We start from the raw sequence: 18822 nt of genomic DNA, 5'->3' as shown, positions 1-18822 counted from the left end.
ATGCTCCATTAAAAAAATCATGTGCGTTTTTCCTCATCTGGCTTCTTTCCATTCAAGAGTCATTTCTTTACTGAGCAATATGACATTTGTAGAATCATTTCTGTTGAGGCAGTGCCAGGCTAGAAAGATGCTCAGGGAAGGTGTCTTTTGTACACTTGAGTACAAGAGCCATGTTTAAATGTCTTTATATTCTCCACAGGGCCTAGCCCACTATCTTGCATACAGTAGACATCCAAAGATTTATGAAAAAAATGAAAACAGGTAGGCAGAAAGACAGACAGATAACCTTTAAAAAGTGCTGTTTCTAGTTTCTGTCACTTCTGATATGACTGCCAAAACGGCCTTCACTGCTATAGTCTGCCTCTCACTAAACTTTCTTTTTTCCCCAATTTCATCTTTCCCTCTTACTCATCCTTTGAATCCTGCAGGGCCCCCTTTGATTTGGCTTACTGTAAAGCCAATAGGTCACTCTCTTTGGGAACCAGCACTAAATAGATCCCACCACTCCCCAACAGGATTGTGTCATCATTCCAAACCAAAGGATCTGACAAGGCACATCAGCCTCACTCTTCTCCTGGCTTCTGTTAAAGCACAAGTGTTCAGCCCTGGCTGCACATCACTGTCGCCAGAAACTTTAAAATATCCCAATGCTTAGGCCACAGTCAGGCCAATCACAGCAGAACCTCAGGCATGGGATTCAAGAATCAGTTTTTTTTCAGAGCTCCCCAGGTGATTCCAATGTGTAGCCAAGGTTGAATCAACTGCATTAGAGAACTGATTCTCAAACTTGAGTGGGCTTCAGCTACCCAGAGGCCTCCTTATAACTCAGGTTGCTGGGCTCCCCCTGAGAGATTCTGATTTAATAGACGTGGACTGAGGTCCAAGGATCACACTTTTGGAAACACTACGTTTGTGAGAGCTGTATGTGAAGCAGAAGTGAAATATATTAATCAACCACTGCATCATAGTGGGCCTTCTCTAAACATGTGCTTTATGGCTATCTAGGTTTGGTTTGGAGGCATGGAGACAAATTTGCCTCGTCCAAAATCACACTGGTCAAGATAGGAAGGGATAAAACAAAATACATATACTGTTTTTTTTTTTTTTTTTTTTTTTTCCATGCTTAAGGTTTGGAGTGGCCAGTAAAGAAAATTTAGGGAAAAAGGATAGCTAAACATCCATTATGCCAAAGCAGAGAAGCATTTCCACCTGCTCATCAGCTGCTCAAGAATAGAAAACCACAGCTTACATCAAAGAAGCTGCCCGCATGCTCCAGGATAAGCTGGTTGGAATCAGGCTTGTTTTTACAGTAGGTGACATACATCTGAAATTTGTCTGCCTAAAAAGAACAAAGATAATAATAGATAAGCATTCATTAGTTGTTCCCTTCTGTCCACCATGCTGAATGCCCTAGCAAGGGCTGTATAGTCAAAACCCTCGGATGCCAGCATCTAGATTTTCTACGGCAAATGTTCTATGCTCATCCAGCCTCCATGGTCCCCTAACAGACATTGGGATGTCTTTTTCTGTCGGCATGTACGGAAAGCTTCTGGAACTGAGCTCATTTTAACACTAGTTTGTGCTAGAAAGAATCAGAAAAAGCAACTCATATATCCTGACATATTCTGAAGTTACATAGAACTTACTTACAGATTTTACCCTTTTTTTTTATTACAATTGTGCTCCCCATCTTGAAAAAGGACAGCATTTGCTCTGAATATAAAAACAAATAATGAAGATAAAGTAGGATCTCAGAGGTAGATCTGCTTGTACTCTAAATGTCTCCATTGGACAAAGGTGGAGGGGCATGGCAAGGAACTATGCCATCCCCAACCTCCCAGAAAAATGACAGGGAAAAAGAAAGCAGAGTAACCCCCTGGGCAGAGGCTAAACAATGGTTCCTAACCAGATTGTTACTTCAAGCCAAGAACCTTATGGCTGGGTGAAAATTCAAGACTCTGAAAACTCTCTGGGTTAGTGTTACTGGGAAAGGTATGTGTATTTTGGCCACCAAATACTTTTCTTATTTGGTGGAATGCTACCCATCTCAGTGCCTTTGGAACTTTGTGTTGGCATCCTCTTCTGAGACAGCAGCCCAAATATGTGTTTATTATAGCAGGTTTCATTTATGCTAGCATTGTTCTAAGAGCTTTACATGTATTAACTCATTTGGTCCTTATGAGACCTCTATACAGTGAGTTCTGTTATTATCCCCAGTTTGCAGATAAGAAAACTGTGGTACAGATTGGTTAAGTGACTTTGAATTCCCGCAGTTAGCAGGTAGCAAGTAGGGTATCTGACTTTAGGCTTTTTGGTCTTGACCGCTGCCTTTTAATACATTACAAACAACTTCTTCTACCCTTCATTTCTGCATTACACTCATATATTAAGATTATGAGACTTAAGAAAGTCACCTTGGGGTAATTCTTGGTAAAAGGTGAATATTTTATCCAATCACAAAAAAATTCTGAAACCAATTTTCAGGGCTATACACTACCTAGGAAGTTATTAATCATCCCTAGGAGATGATGATAAATCATTCTTATGACTGATTGTAAAGGAAATCCACAAATTTCATGAAAGATGATGCAAAAAAAACCCTTTACTTAATGGTCAATCTTGTCATTCTCTATGTTGGCTGTGCAAGGAGTCATAAATTATTTATCAGCATTGGCTCATCTATTTAGAGGTAGAAAATGTATTAGGAAAAAATAAAATGGTAGCTAAGACTTTCGGAAGAAACAAGAGTGCTTGAAAGCAAACGTTAAGATTTCATGAAAGAAAGCTTGTCTGGGAGTCAGGTCTTGAGTTGTGGAACTGGCTGTGATATTTATTATGTGTCAGTGAACTAGTTAACTTCCTATCTCATCTGAAATTTTCCCATCTTTAAAATCTAAAACATAAACATAGTCCTGCCTACCACATAGGGCTGTTGAGAACATAATCTCTCTGAATCATGAAGACACTTTGAAAGGCAATTAGCCCCTTATGGGTGGAAGTTATTACCAGGTAATTATGAAATAGTAGAACGCTTGACCCCAGGGGAGGACTTGCATGTTTGCACTCAGTGTCCTAAGTGGACTTCCCTGGAGATGTTTGCATTCACATATTGTACATGAGCCTGAGTTCTGAATAATGCGGAGTGGAGAGCCAACGAAGACTAATGTTTCAGTTTATATAATTAGAACCTGGTACATTCAGCCCCTTTACTTGGCCCATGACAATAGCACGAAGGAGGATGACCAGGCACTCATCTTGTGGGTCAGAATTGGGATGGATACCCAAAAAATCTGTTTTTCTCTATTAAAGAAGAAAATGTAACCAACGGTTAGGTGGAACCCAAAGGATACATGCTTGAGGAGATGGACACCCCACCCATTCTCCATGATGCGCTTATTTCACATCGCATGTCTGTATCAAAATATTTTGTCTACCCCATAAATATATACACCTACCATGTATCCACAAAATTAAAGATAAATTTTAAAAAAATGGTTAGGTGGCTTCCTAAAGTTCTAATTCCCTAATCCATATCCTGTAACAATAGCTAATGGACTGACTGATGCAGTTCCTCTGCCAGGGGTGGTAGTCTTGTTCCACTCTTCCAACCTCACAATTTTAGAAAGTTCTTAGACAGCTTAAGATGGAGCTTAATCCTGATGTCTAAGAACTTTTCCCAAGGCTTCTCTCAGACCTACTCGTGGTCCCTCTCAGTAGCCCCTGGTCCTGTGTGAGACTGGCAGTGACCCCAGTCCTTAGCTCAGGCACTGAAGAGTGGTGCCATGTGTATGGGCAGTGGGAGAAGGATTTCAGGTAGGTTACCCAGGTAACAAAGCAGTGTCCCACATCCTCAGGCAGTTGCTCGTACTTCTCCAGCTCTTTGAGGAAGATGCTGCAAGAGGAGAAAAAGACTGAATCAGACACCTCTGTGCAGCTGACCCCCAGAGGATTGCACTGAGGCCAGCACAACCATAACTTCTCAATTATTTACACATGGCTTCTCTGCTGTCTAAGCGACAGATGGCGAGGTGCAGTTTTTAATGTTGGAACTAATTTCATTAAAATTTATGTTAATTGATTAATTACTGCTACTTAAAATCATATTCTTTCGGGGTGAACATTTCTAGGAGTGAAAATAAATAATAAAATATTTTATTTGTGTTGGACTTTTTATTAGCAAGTAAGAATCTACTTTTTTACAGAAGTAATCTAAGCACATCATAAATATTTTAAATAATAGAGATATTTCAAAGAAACAAAATAAAATATCGCTATCCCAGAGATAAAGTAGAAAAAAATTCAGGCTATACTGGCCTCTTTCTAATTTTTGGCCTCCATCTTCCACCAGTAGCCAATTTGTACTAAAAACTATGTGTTAAACAATGTTTTATAATATAGACACGATTAGGAAAGAAAATTTAATGGGTAAAAAGTCACACTATATTCCAAAGCTGAATTGAATTACAACTGAATTATCTGCCAGTGTGGATATCTGTGCCATGGCTCCTTTCCATGTTAATAAATAATAAATAAATAATTACACTGACTTCAAAATAATGTATTAAATCATTGGTTTGGGTTCAGAGGATATAAATTCTAACAAGCCAACATTATTAGAATGGCATTTGCTTTAAAAAACAAAATACTTTTCAAATAAAAAGTGATTATGAGGCTTTGGGGACACATACTGAGAGAAGTGGAATTGCTATGATCTTTACAAGGAACAATTTGACAGTACCGATTAAATCATGAATGTGCTTATCTTTTGACTCTGCAATTTGAATTGTGGAAATTTTCCTGTAGTTATGTCTACACATATAAGATGATTTACATACACGAGTATTAACTGTGACACTGTTTATACAAGCAAAAGATCGTCTGTAAAGAACAAGGCATTTAAACTATGGTACATCCACAGAACTATATACTATGCAGCTATGAAAAAAAGACACAGCTCTCTATGTTTTCATACAGAAGAACTCTGGGAGAAACTAAGTGGAAAAAGGTACAGAAGACTATGTAGAAAATGCAACTTTTTGTCTCAGTAGGAATTATGTGTTCTTATTTCCAACCCAAGAAACTAAGAAAAGACTTTACCACAGGGAAGCAGGTAAAGGAACAGAATAGAAGACAGTGGTGGAAAACACTTCTCAATGTTTACTTTTCTATCTAATTTTGATTTTAAAACTGTGAGAATGCATTACCTTCAAAAATTGAATTAAAAGATAAATGATACAAAGTGGTTCTGCATTACTCTACTACTTATCTGTACCATAGAGGGGCCAAATGTTATTTGACTAACTTTACCTAGCTTCTATTGTCCACACATTTTGGCAGTATAATTAATTACAAGTGGTTATGGATTTCATATATGTGTTGTGTGTTCTTCCTTCAGCGACACAGAATGACATTGTTTGGAGTTTAAAAATAAATATGTGCAATTAAAACCATTTGGCAAGTCCTCTATGGAAAGCCACAATGCTAACAATAGTTGATGGGATAATAGATGACTTCTTTGTCCATCTGTAATTTAATTTTTTCTACAATAAATGAGCATTGCTTTAGTAATAAGAAAAAAGCCATTTAAAAAAATCTGGGGGACTCCTAGCAGTAACCAGTTTGTCCTTACCTATGTGATTTTAGAGTATTCTGACCTGAATGATAGAGTAATTATAATGATATTTGGGCTTCAGAAATGCACGTATGTAGTGCTCAAAGTCAAAAAGTATCATATTTGTTGCTACCTTTTAAAGAACTACAAGTGACACATTTAAACTAATATGTACTTAATATGACCATTAAAGTGCAAATTTTAAAAAGCACTATATAATGTTATAATTGAGGATCAAACTTAGGTTAAGACCCAAAGGGAAATATACTTTTTTGTTGAGAAAAGAATCAATCTGCCTCATCATCATATATATGCACATACACAGGTATACACACACACACACACACACACACATATATAGATATGCACGCACACACATATACACACAAACACATTTCAATTTAAAATTAAAAACAATTTTTTGAAATAATAGAGATGAGGTCTTGCTGTGTTGCCCAGGCTGGTCTCAAACTCCTGTGCTCAAGCAATCCTCTTGCCTTGGCCTCCCAAAGTGCTGGGATTACAGGCATGAGCCACTGTGCCCAGCCTGGGCCGTTCTCCCTTAAGAATAGTCAAAGAAATGGTAAAACAGCCTGGATCAGGACATTCCACACACGATATAAAACTGTTTTATTGTTTCAGCAGTGGCAAGTATACCCATGATGACTCAGGGAGAACCATTACTTGACTTATGAGCCAAGGACAGTTGGTCTGGTCACTTTAATTTGAAGTAAACAATGATAATTATGTCTAAAGAATTGATCATTGATAGAGAGAAAGATAGTGCTAGCGATTTTATTTAAAATCTTATCAATTTAAATAGAGCAATACCCTGACTTTTGTGACAGCAGCTACCAAACACCTATGGGAAGATGTACAATTTGAAAATCCTCAGGAAACAAAAATACTATAACCAGAATTAAATGCACAGCATATCATTTTCATGAGGAATGCCTTTCTGTAAAATGAAGGTTTTAACAGCAGTTACCACTAGCTCACCCATCTACCTATCCCCAGGTCTCACGTTCTTCCCTTCCCACAACTGAGCACAAGTTAAAGCATCAGCGTTTACACTTGGTCACAGTTGTGAAAGGGTCTTCCAAAGCTTCATCCCCCTCATCTTGAAATAACAACTTAGCTGAGGCAGGCAGATCACCTGAGGTCAGGAGTTTGAGACCAGCCTAGCCAACATGATGAAACCCCGTCTCTATTAAAAATACAAAAAATTAGCCGGGTGTGGTGGTGGGCGCCTGTAATCCCAGCTACTCAGGAGGCTAAAGCAGGAGAATTGCTTGAACCCGGGAGGCAGAGGGTTGCAGTGAGCCGAGATCACGCCATTGCACTCCAGCCTGGGCAACAAGAGTGAAACTCCGTCTCAAAAAATAATAATAAAATAACAGCTTTGTCGGGGTGCTTGTAAGGATTTAATCCACAGGTAAAAAGAACCTAACCTAGTGCCTGGTACACAGTAGACACTAAACAAACAGCAGTTTGTCATGATCAGTGCTTCTCAATCTTAAACTCATACTCTTTGATAAACACATATGCCTGACAGTCTTCCCCACTCCTGGAGACTTATATCTAGGCGGAACTCCCTACCAAGCCCTTGCTGAAAAATCTGCAGCAGGTTATTTTCTCCTAAACCATATTCTGGGAAAATCTTGATTGGTTATTAAGCAACAATTAGATTCCAAGGTCACCTTGTTCGGGAAATGTTGGGCTAAGCTGGTTTCTTTGCTGAAGAACTTCCAAAATCCTATAATATGTTGAGTTACACTACAAACCTCTCAAGTAAATACAGTATGCAGTGCTTCTCAAACTTCCTTGTGAGTGCAACATTTTTGGGGCGAGTATCAGACTTTATCTCAAGGAACACTCTCGTAAAACTCTAGTTAGTGGTCCCCACACCTGGTTGTGCATCACCTTCTGGGGTTGCTATGTGAGTAAATGCATTGTTTAGAAACGCTTCCTGGGTAATGCCCACACATCCAGTCCATAGATCAGCATTTGAAGGCAGCTGTCCTAGATTCCAGCATGCTTCCGGACAGCAAATCCTACATCGGCTCTATAGGATTTAATTTAGGGGGAGAAAGCTAAGATTTTTTTTAAAAAACCTATTCAGCTTGTGCCAGGTGCATCAATTGATAAGTTTGAATAAAATATTCATTACCATCTCAATGTAATTGTTGAAAGTAAGTGGCAATATTAAACTCTGTTTTGCTTCTTAATTTGAAGCTTATGACGATGACAGATTATGTAAGTCTGATCAATATCATTCTACTGACTTCAAATAGACATGATGAATTTAAATTAAAGCAAAACAGCTCACAACTCTCTTCACAAATGATGGAACATTTCACCTTAGCTGTTCTATAGCAACAATTTGGCCCTCACCACTCCAATAATTACATGTAATAAATTGTGAAAGAATGAGCAAAGCAAGTCATTTGTGTGAATGTCTGGGGTTCTTTCAGAAAGGAATAAAACTTTTAAAGAAATGTCAAGATCAAGGCAATGCCATTACTCTATTAAATTATTACAATATAATATATTATGCAGTTACTTTGTGAGGAAAATGCTTCCCTTTGGCTTTGTACACAATCCCGGGAAATGAAACTGCTGGCATTTATTAACAGAAAGCTTTCTGAGTTTTGTTATTAAATATGATAGAAATAGCACTATTTCAAAGGTGCTAGACTGGTTTTGTTATTCTCTCGGAAGGTGAATTTGGTCTAGAGTCTCACTGCTTCTGGGAAAGTATATCCTTCATTGAGGGGCTCACAATCTTGTCAGCAAACAGACTTTACTTGAAGGGTGCAGTCTGCATCTAAATGGAAGTATCTATCTGATGACCTTGTATGTCAATGTGCATTTGCTTGTTGGAATGCCAGAGGTGGTGATAAGGGGAAGGGGCCTGTTGTGGCAATGGGGAAAAAGAGGAACAAAGTGGAGCATACATTTAAACATTAAGTCGGAAATGAGGTGGGGAGAAAGATGTGAGGTTCATGTATTTGTAGGAAGTCCAGGATATTGCCTTCTTTTCAAAGCAAGGCTGGGTAACTGCTTTCATGCAAGTAGAGCTAGAAATTATTTCTAAAGAATCCATTAATGACCAGGCAGATTCAGAGCCTAGAACATAAGAGGCTCTAGACCATAGGGGCTAAGATAGCTGGCTAGCATATTGGAGCAGGTATTAAACTAATGGAGGGTCATGTACACTCAGGGAAAGGTGCTGGATTTTTCATGTAACAATTCTAGCACAGTTTGATCACCCAGGCTGAGCCATGAGAAGCACCTGGCTCTGTCCCTTCATTTCACACTTGATGCTTTAGCCCAGGTTAGGGATGAAGAGGAATGGTCTGCAGGGCTGGACTCCCATTCAGCACATCACACTCTCAGCCTTCAACCACAAGCAGCAAAATTTACCTTGCTACATGGCTACCTGTTGAATACGTTTTTGCCAATATCTTCTTACTTTGCCTAATCTGTGTGATCAGATGAATGAAGTTATTTGCATAGATATATACCAAGTTTAATGTTAACAAAAAATACAAAAGATTAATCTTATGCTTAATGTTACTCATCTTCATTAAGGTGGTGTTTAGCAACCAGGCATGGATGCTAAGAAGTTAGTGTGTAAAACTAAAACCAACATTACTTTGACACATCCAAACGAAGTGTTTAGACTTTTTCTTGCTTTGGGTATTCCCCAATGTCTATAAGCAGCCCCAATGTTGACAGCTTACTGAAAACACAAACAAACAACAGTAACAAGACCACAGCTACATTTGTACAGGGCTCCTCTGATGGGTTCTGCAAGTTACCTCTTCAAGTGTGCTTTTGGGGACCAAAGAAAAAGCACAACAGGTCTTCCCTTCCTCTTTCCTTGACATTAGACTATTAAGAAAATGACAGCTGGATTCTTTGGCTCTGTCACTAATTTTGGTTTGGGCAGATCATAAACCATTGTAAGTTTCAGTTTCTATAGAACAAGGGACAACTAGATTATCTTTAAAGATTTCTTTTGGGCTTTTATATTTGATAATTCTATGATTTTCTATAAATGAGAAACCACTAACATCAGAGGCATTTGGAGTGGGGGAAGAAGCTTAGAAAGCATAGAACATGCACGTTTTAAGCAACGGTGTGTGTGTTGGGAACCGGTAGGAGGGGCAAAGAGGGAGGAAAAGGTAGCAGTAGCCTGGCAGGGTGGCCTTTCCCCGGTGGCCTGAATGGCACATCCCTTCTCTCACCACCTGGTGGAGCTAGCGCCTCGCCGTGCAGCCATAGATCAACCCCCGCCCCCCCCCCCTTGTTTCAAGGGGTTGTAAAATCAATTTACGGGTGGCAACGAGAATTTTAAAAAAGTGGAGGAAGAAACAGAACCTAACACAAAATACCACAGTGCATCACACAAAATGCAGGTGTTGTTTTTCAAAATTTAACTTCCCCATTATATATAGCATATATACATGCGCATATCAGGGCATGATGTACAGTATTTTTCTTTGGTTCATGATAAAAAATGGTTTGAAAAACACCACCTTGCTCATTCTTCTGCAACAGGATGGTAGCTCTGGGAAGGTCTAGGTCTTTATCCATCTCTTTCCCTTGTTCTCCTTCTCCTCATCCCCTCCCCTTCCCCTTCCCCTAGAGCCTCTTTCCCTAGATGGGTCTACCTACCTACCTACCTGCCTGACTACCTACCCTACCTACCTATCCATCCTCCCCCTGTCATTGCCTCCCTCCTGCTCTCCTGCTTCCCTCCTTCTTTATCTCTTCCTTTCTCCTTATCTGCCCACTTCTCCTTATTATTCTGCCCACTTTTCTCACTTATGCTCTATTTACCTAGCTCTCTCTCCTCCTTTCCTTTTTTCTCTCCCCACATTTCTGACTTGCACTATCTCCGCCCACCACCTCTCCTTTCTCTTCCCTCAGTCTTACAGACATGGCTGTGATAAGACCCAGCCTACCTGAGAGTGTGACAATGGGACCTCTCTCTGCTTTCCATGACCCAGGATGGTGCCCCACTCCCAAACCCCCTATTGCCTCTCAACCTCCCTGCTAGACTTCACCACTTTTCACCCTTGCAGGGCCGTTGTTCAAACTTTATTCCATCATCAAGGAAGCCATCCCTGCCTGTAAAAAATCTCACCCCTTTCTTAAATTATATCTCAAATGCCCCCTTCTCCATGAGGCCTTTCCTACTCTCCAACTGAGGCTATTTTCTTTGTGCTCCACTTGCGCCCACCTCCACCCTTATCACAGACAGGTATGTCATTCTTAGAACTCAGAGGGCAGATGCTGGGTTTGATCACAGAGTACCAGCTTCATCTTTAATCTAGCACACCTTTGGCCCAAAGGAGGAACTCTGGGAAGATGAACGAAATGTGGCTGCGGTTCACTTGCTCATTGAGGTGTCCCTCCCTAAATTCCCTAGCCTCAATTTTACCCCTGCTGCTCACCCCTCACTGCTCCTGGCTGACCCTGGCCTGGCCAGTGCTCCCAGCTCAACCTCACACATCTCTGGTCCTGCTCCTGCAGGGAAGGGAACACCAGGCTGGAAGGGCAGTGGCTGGGGGCCAAGGCCAAATCTAATAGCTTCCAGCCAAGCCTAGCGGGAGGGAGTGTGCAGAAGGGGCATCCAGCCTTGGTGGTTGGTCCCTAATTTGAAAATCTAGACCTTGCTGAAAACTGATTTATTTCAGGTAATTGTTGTATGGGTGTGGCATAAGAATGACATAGCTCTGGGAGAAATGGGTAGAAATATTCATCAAATTCTAAGATCCACATGGAAGCTGGTTAACTATGAATTAAACCAGCCAGATGTGGCAGCCACCAATGGTGGTCTAGGGAGTGAGAGAAGGGGAGGGAGTACTGAAATGGGAGACCAAGCCCTGGAATCTAACACCTGACCTTTAAGGAAAGGGGAAGGGCACACACAGCTCCTCTGGGCCTGTCTCTTTGTCTGTACATGGAGAGGGTTGCACTTGATGGTTGAGAGGACCCTCTGAGCCCTGGGAGTAGAGATTTTATTAAAATGTTATTGCTCAGACTGACATATGACCCTATCTCCAAAAAACTGAAAAGGAAGAAATTCAGATTTAACAGAAGGTGATGAGCATTTTAAACAAAAAGCTGTCCACACCAAAGGTGGAAATCTAATAATCAGCAAGCTGAAAACAAATTATTTTCTTGAATTACAAGTTGTATGCTAGGCAAAATGGGAAGACTGCATTAACAAAATCATTACTGTCTGGGGATCTACTAATGGAATATATTCTCCTGTCTGAGTGCTCCAGAAATGCTAACAAAATGCAATCAAAATAGGTCTAAGTCTTGTGTAGATAAGTAAATTTCATGTAGGAAAGAGATGTGGTGCAAAATGGGGAGAGTGGAGGGCAAAACGAAGCATCATTCCACGTCAATCTCTAGTGTGTGTTAAAGCCACTGTTTGCAGGTATTAAATTTTACATATTAAATTGTTCTTTAAAGAAGTTTTGGTGCTGGGGAAGTTCCCCATTCAATACCTATAAAGACAAAGGTCCTTGAGACAGATCACACACACACACACACAGTAAGAGAGAGAACTAATTCGGTTGCAATTTTTCAGAGTGACACCATTTAGACAGATCAATACTATCTAGCTAAGATATGTATTCACCACATAACCCTTGGTCTAGGTGCTAATTGTCTAGTGACTTAGCTAATTAAGTTAGCAAGGTCGTGTCAATCTCAATCCCTTTCTCTCTCAAACTCTCAATCTCCCAATATCCCTTCCTCCTGCTCTCCCTCCCATAGGCTCTCTCCGAATTACCCTGAGCTATGCACTAGAAATGAGAGGTGCATGTTTCTGTTAGACAGTGCTTAATTGCAACTTTGGAATAATACAAACAATTGGGGTTAAAAAGCACCCTTTGAATTTTTTTCATATTGAGAAGTGACAACTTCAGAGAAGTATTACTGAAGGATAAATAAGTATTAGGACAACTGTATGGTCCACCCAGTAAGAAGCTTCCAAGAAACTCCTTCATGTAGAAATTAAGTTATTTTGCTCTTCCAGATGGTTCTTGTAGTGATGGGGTAAAAATTCATACCTAATGGTTTTCTCTGTCTTGAGACTTTTACAAACAAAAGATTAAATTATGACTTGAATGGTATTAGCCACAAGTCTGAAAATATTAATTTTATTTTTAATTTGTTCATCCATGCATTCACCTACCAAATATTTACTCAATGTTTACTTATGTGCCAGGTACCTGATTACACTGTGAAAGATGTTCTCCCCTCTAAGCTGTCCTTTAGCGTTTACAATTCCTGCATATTCTAAGTTGGCTAACTGCCATTTTATCTCTTATTTATTAGAGATTTTAGAGGTGTTATGTTTTCCTCATTAATCAAAATTTGTATGACACAAGTAGAAAGCATATATTATGAGTACAGTAAAGACAGCCCACAGATCCTGTAGGAAATTAATATGAGGCTTGATTTTCTTAGATGTTTCCTTAAATTATGGATAATTTAAACCATTAATTTATTTTTGGTCAATAGCTTTCTAAATGCACTACAGTTATTTACCTTTAGTGCAGAACATATTCATGACTCAGGGTTACTGCTAATGCTAAGTATGCTATGCTGTAACACAGTGACTGTATTGGGCTCTACAGTGGGATATAGAATGGTTTGCACCAGTGCTGAGTAGCCCTTGACCATTATGAGTTTTTTTTTTTTTGGCGGGGGGGTGGGTCTATTGCCTATTGTTTTTGCAGTTTGTCTTCTTTAGACAGCTGCTGGTATCCCACTACTCACTCCCATTCTTGATTCTTATTTGCTGTTTCTAAATTGCTGTGGGCTTACAAACAATATGATCAAGAGGTAAAGTGGTTGTTAGGGAGGATAGAAAGATGCTTCTATGAAAAGACAAGAACTTAATTTTTGTGACATCTCTTCTGGTTGTTGAGCGGCTAGTTGTTATTTTCTTTTTCTTTCTTCATAATGTTCTAACTCGATAATATGTGCTGGGTAGCTGTTTTCTTGATAGTTGGATTTCTTCCTCAATTTACAGCATGCGAGATTCTCTATAGTTTAATTTGATTTTTTAAAAGGATTTCTTAGAACTATATATTGTAACTGGTAGGTAGATTTTCAGCTATTTAGAAAACTACAAACCTGTTTACCATGGCTTACCAGTGATATCATGATAGCGGAATAAGAGGTATGATTATGTTGGCTATTTTATTACAAGTGGTCAGTTTTGAAATGTATATTCACTCCCCTTATCAAATGATTGGCAAATGTAGGGCTCCCAGGAAGTGCGTGCTGTGATCTCTAGGCTTCCACAGTTAGTCAATTTGCTAAGAACGTGGGGAAAGTGAGACTTGTTAACTAAATCCCAGAGACCATAAGCCAGAAAAGTAAGGTAACATGACTTACCGTTTGCCAGTCCAATGTCTTCTCAGATATCCTGAGGGAGATGGGATGATACTGAGCTGGGCTCAGATGATGGAATGTGGGATCAATGGTCAAATAGTTTTATTGGGATCTTATCAATGATAAGCATGAGGACATGATATTTCTATATCTGGAAATTTCCAGAAAAACCAAATGGATAATGTTAAAATTTATGATTAAAAAACAAAAGACTGGGAACTTTTATCACATATTCCAGAAAGTCAAACGGTTATTTTTCTCCCTAGAGCTTATTGCTTAAATAATCTGACAAGGTTTGCATGTCATGGGAGCTACATACATTATGTTCCTTTAAACTGATCCCATCTGATGACATACCAGGAATTAATAACCAGGAGGTGATGAGAGAGGAGTGATCTCCACCCCTTATCTGGACCTATTACAGCCCAGGATCATTTTACACCCAATCTTGCTTGCCTCTTGGTTATTCTTAGCACAGGGCTATTCTGGAGCTGAGATATCGAATATGGCAGCCACTTGCTACTTGTGGTCTATTTAAATCTAAATCTATTAAAATTAAATAAAATTTAAAATTCAGTTTCTTAGTAGCACTAGCCACATTTCATGTGTTCATTAGCCACCATATCTGCATATAGGACACTGCAGATATAGAACATTTCCATCATTGCAGAAGGCTCCATGGGACAGTGCTGTTCTGCAGTCTTGCCTCAGGGTGGCTGCTACACCTGTACACAAGGCCCTTCTATCTCCAGCAAGCCTACACAACTCAGTAAATGCCTCGGCTAGCCTGACGTAGCACTGCTCTGCAACAGGGTCCTGAGAGCTCTAAGACTTTGTGCCAATGTTCCTCTTTGTGCCTTGAGATCCTCTCTATTTGTATTTTGGAACACAGTTATTTCTATGGGTTGGTTGTGTAATTAATCACGCCAATTTTTTTGCTGATCCTCTGTTAACCATGGAGCATACTGTTTTGCATGCTGTGGGAAAGATTCTTCAATCAAGTTGGAAACAATGACTTGTGAAATTTCAGGGCCCTACGATTCTACTTATTCCAACAAAACAGAGTATCAGTTGATGTCCTTCCCTCTAAACTAGAAATGTGAGATAAAATGAGGATGGAGGAAATATTTAGGTTGACAGAAAACTTCCATGGAATTCAAAACCCAAAGACCACAAGGTGGAATGGTTAGCTGCAGATGAATTCTAATGTCAGGATTTCCCAGGAGATTTAATGAGGAGAAGCTACTTTTATTTCTTCAAAGCCTGGTATTCATTCTGGCTCAATAAATGAGAATGTTGAGGAGAGATGGGGAGGAGCACTGCTGAATACGTGACTTCACTCTCCACTAGGACTTTTCGACAATTACAGAGAAAGGGGAGTGAGTAAGAAAGAAGTCTGACAGCAACTGCCTTAGAAAACTGACCAGATAAGATTCACCAATCGCCTTTGATCCACTTCTTGGGAACCCTGTTGTCTGGTTTTTACAGACTAAGTGTGCACCTCTGAGACCCTCCACAAACCTACTTGTTATGGAAATCGTAGATCTCTTGGATGTTGCCAAAGATGATATGCTCTTTATTGAGGATCCCAGGGGGGATCTCCTCCACACCACTGGTCATTTCCCACAGGTAGGTCTGTAAGACAGTAACAGTTTCATCACTGGCAAGCCTGGCATGCCATATAAAATACAGACAAAATAAACAGGCACTCAAACTTGTGGGGCAAGACTCAAACTGTAAATGCATGTAGAGTTTAAAAAGTGATGTGTGAAATAAACGTAAGAGGTATAAATAAAACCTGAATATTTCATTATCCTGAACTTTAGTAAGAACACGAACTCCACAGTCTCTTGTTATTTATGAAATGTGTGTAAATTTGAGTATGGGGGGTCAGGATGCAGATTTTCAGACCCAATTTAAGTTCATTGACTGTGTCATGGTTTTATTTTGAACTGAAGTGCCTTATATACTTCTTTTTCCTGCGTCTAGCTCCAGTCTGAGAAAAGTTTAAACTTTCTTTTCAAAAGTACTTTAAACTCTCTGCAATTGTTGTTGACTTTAGGAGAAAATTTCCTCTGGCTGGCTTTTTAATTCATTACTCTCTGGGAGAAGACCAACAGCACCAAATTCCAATTGAGGAGTTGATGCTGGCAAGGATGTCATTTTTCCAATATAGCTGTGAACAGACTACTGAAAGACTCACCTCTAAGCACTCATGTAAATCCCTTACATAAGCCTTCTCTGTCTGGAGTAGTTCAGCCATAATAAATCTAGAAGGAAACAAATGGGCTTTTAGTTGGTTATAGATATAATGTCTCTCCTCCTTCAAACTTCACTTCCCCACCCCGGCATGTATGACATTCTTAAATGTCCTATTTTTCTACTTCATCAACAGGTCTTTTCCTTTCTTCAAAATTCCTTCCCTTTCCTACAGGTATCTACCTATGATACTTGTGATACTTCCTGACCATTGGCCCTGCATCCCTTTAGCAGGTTTGTGCTCAGCTAGGTCCATATTCTCTCTCTTTTCCACCCTAGTCCTACTACTAATACTTGTGATTCTGTGGTGATATTCATGTGAGTACAGGCAGGCAGGACTGTTCATATATTCTGTCTCATCAACTAGATAGCTTGAATCTCAGTTTTCCACATTTCTCTTACAGCTCCCAGAATGATTTCTGTTCAGTAGAGTTTGTAGATGTATACCAAAGCAGTTCTTGGTACCATAATAAACCAGGTTTCAAAGCCCGGAAAAGATATCCAACACACCGAGATCAGGGGTTAGCCATTTTTCTATAAAGAGTCAGATAATAAATCTCTGTGGACAATTCGGTCTCTGTCACAACCACTCAACTTTGCTGTTGTCATGTGAAAGGAGCCATAGACAATGTGTTAAAAAAAAAAAAGTAAGTGTGGCTGTGTTCCAATAAAATCATTTATGGACACTAAAAGTTGAATTTTATCTAATTTTCACATTATAAAACATTCTTCTTCTTTTGATAATTCTTCCAATTACTTAAAACTATAAAAGATAATTTTTAGTTCATAGACTACATCAAATAGTTGGCAGGTCAGATTTGGTCTATGTTTGCTGACCTCTGACCTAGATTATCCTTTTAGCTATTTGTTCAATATATTTCCAATAGGACTTGTTTACAGCATCAACAGATGTGTAGAAAACTGAACATGCAACCATAAGCGCAGTACAAATCAGTAATAAATGACTGCTTCTCAGCTCCCCATAAAGAGAAGTGTGTGTTATGTATCTTTAAAGAGAAGGTTCTCCTCCTTGGGCCTCTAAATAATACAATATGCTTAGGCAATTGTTAAACTTATGATACATGGCCTCGTTGTGGTATATTCTATATTTTTCTATTCTTTGAATTGAACTCTATTGGTAGAGTAAAAAGTGCATAAGCTTTGGAGTCAGACAGATAGGAACTGAATTACAACCAGAGGTAGGACTTGCCTCTCCAGGTCTCAGTCTCCTTACTTACAAGATAGCTGATCACACAGAATTGCTGCAAGTATTAAACAAGATCACGTAAGCAACATGCCGAGTGCATGGTAAGTGCTCAGGAAACATTCCATGATTAAATGAGCTGTAGATTGCTATGAAATTAGGACAGAAGGGAGATCAGAAGGAACATAAACTGACAAGCTTTGAAAACTTGCCTTTGATTTTATTGCCTTTGGTTTTCTAGAATTGTTCTTTTGTTCCCATCTGCTTCCTGCAGTTTTACCTGCCTTTCTTCACAATTTAGCTCTGCTATCACCATCCCCATTTGTTTCATTTTCCACCCATCCTTTAATCTCTTCTGCCTATTTGTTGTCACAGAAGGAACCAAGGAGGAAGATCTGGCCAGGTGTAGTTCCCTCATCCCCCTCCCAGATATGGGCTGAATTATGACCCCCCTGAAATTCATATGCTGAAGGCTTAATCTCCAATACCTCAGATTTTGGTCTTATTTGGAAACAGTATCACTGTAGTAGTGGAGTAGAGTGGCCCCTGGATCTAACGACTGATGTCCTTATGAAACGAGGAATTTTTGACACAGGCATATATTCTGGGATTATGTCACATGAGCACAGAAACAGCCATCTACAAGCTATCAAGGAGAGAGGCCTGAAACAGACCCTCCCCTCACTGCCCTCAGAAGGAATCAACCCTGCTGACACCTTGATTTTAGGCTTTTAGCCCCCAGACCCGTGAGACAACACAATTCTGCTCTTTAAACAACCCAACTTGTGGTACTTGGTTACAGCAGCCCTAACAAACAAATCCACTCCCCATATGAACAAGCTCTGACTTCACAGAGCAGCTTTAGTTTCTTCAGCTCCAAGGAACCTGTGGTCCTACTTCATCTTGATAAAATAAACTACATAGAGCTTCTTAATTTTAGGACATACAATTTTTTTTCTAGTAATTCCCAAACACAGTGTCAAAATATTCTTCACAAACTCCTCCAGAAATCTCTGGATATGTGTTACTTTGTAACCCCAGCCAGCATAAACGAATTAGTGTCAAGAAATGGTTTATGATAGTTTGCTAGGACTCATAGGTGGGAACTGAACAATGACATCACTTGGACTCGGGAAGGGGAACATCACACACCGGGGCCTATCATGGGGAGGGGGGAGGGGGGAGGGATTGCATTGGGGAGTTATACCTGATATAACTGATGAATTGATGGGTGCTGACGAGTTGATGGGTGCAGCACACCAACATGGCACAAGTATACATATGTAACAAACCTGCACGTTATGCACATGTACCCTAG

At 39.7% G+C, this 18822-nt stretch overlaps 1 protein-coding gene across 10 annotated transcripts in view; it reads right to left on the bottom strand.

Moving 5' to 3' along the window:
- Positions 1-18822, bottom strand: part of KALRN (kalirin RhoGEF kinase) — a 645945-nt gene that overhangs the window by 243816 nt on the left and 383307 nt on the right. For all 10 annotated transcript variants that reach the window (XM_023214983.2, XM_023214975.2, XM_023215000.2 and 7 more), the window contains 4 exons: positions 16245-16311; positions 15567-15676; positions 3823-3892; positions 1250-1339 (listed from right to left, as the gene is read on the bottom strand). In XM_023214983.2, coding sequence (XP_023070751.2) covers positions 1250-1339; positions 3823-3892; positions 15567-15676; positions 16245-16311 — 337 coding nt within the window. The remainder of the gene's footprint in view (positions 1-1249; positions 1340-3822; positions 3893-15566; positions 15677-16244; positions 16312-18822) is intronic.

Source organism: Piliocolobus tephrosceles, chromosome 2 (assembly GCF_002776525.5).
Source record: "Piliocolobus tephrosceles isolate RC106 chromosome 2, ASM277652v3, whole genome shotgun sequence".
In the NCBI taxonomy this organism is placed as follows: Eukaryota; Metazoa; Chordata; class Mammalia; order Primates; family Cercopithecidae; genus Piliocolobus; species Piliocolobus tephrosceles.
Note: the sequence above shows the minus strand (reverse complement) of the source record. Positions and strands in the feature narration are given on the sequence as shown.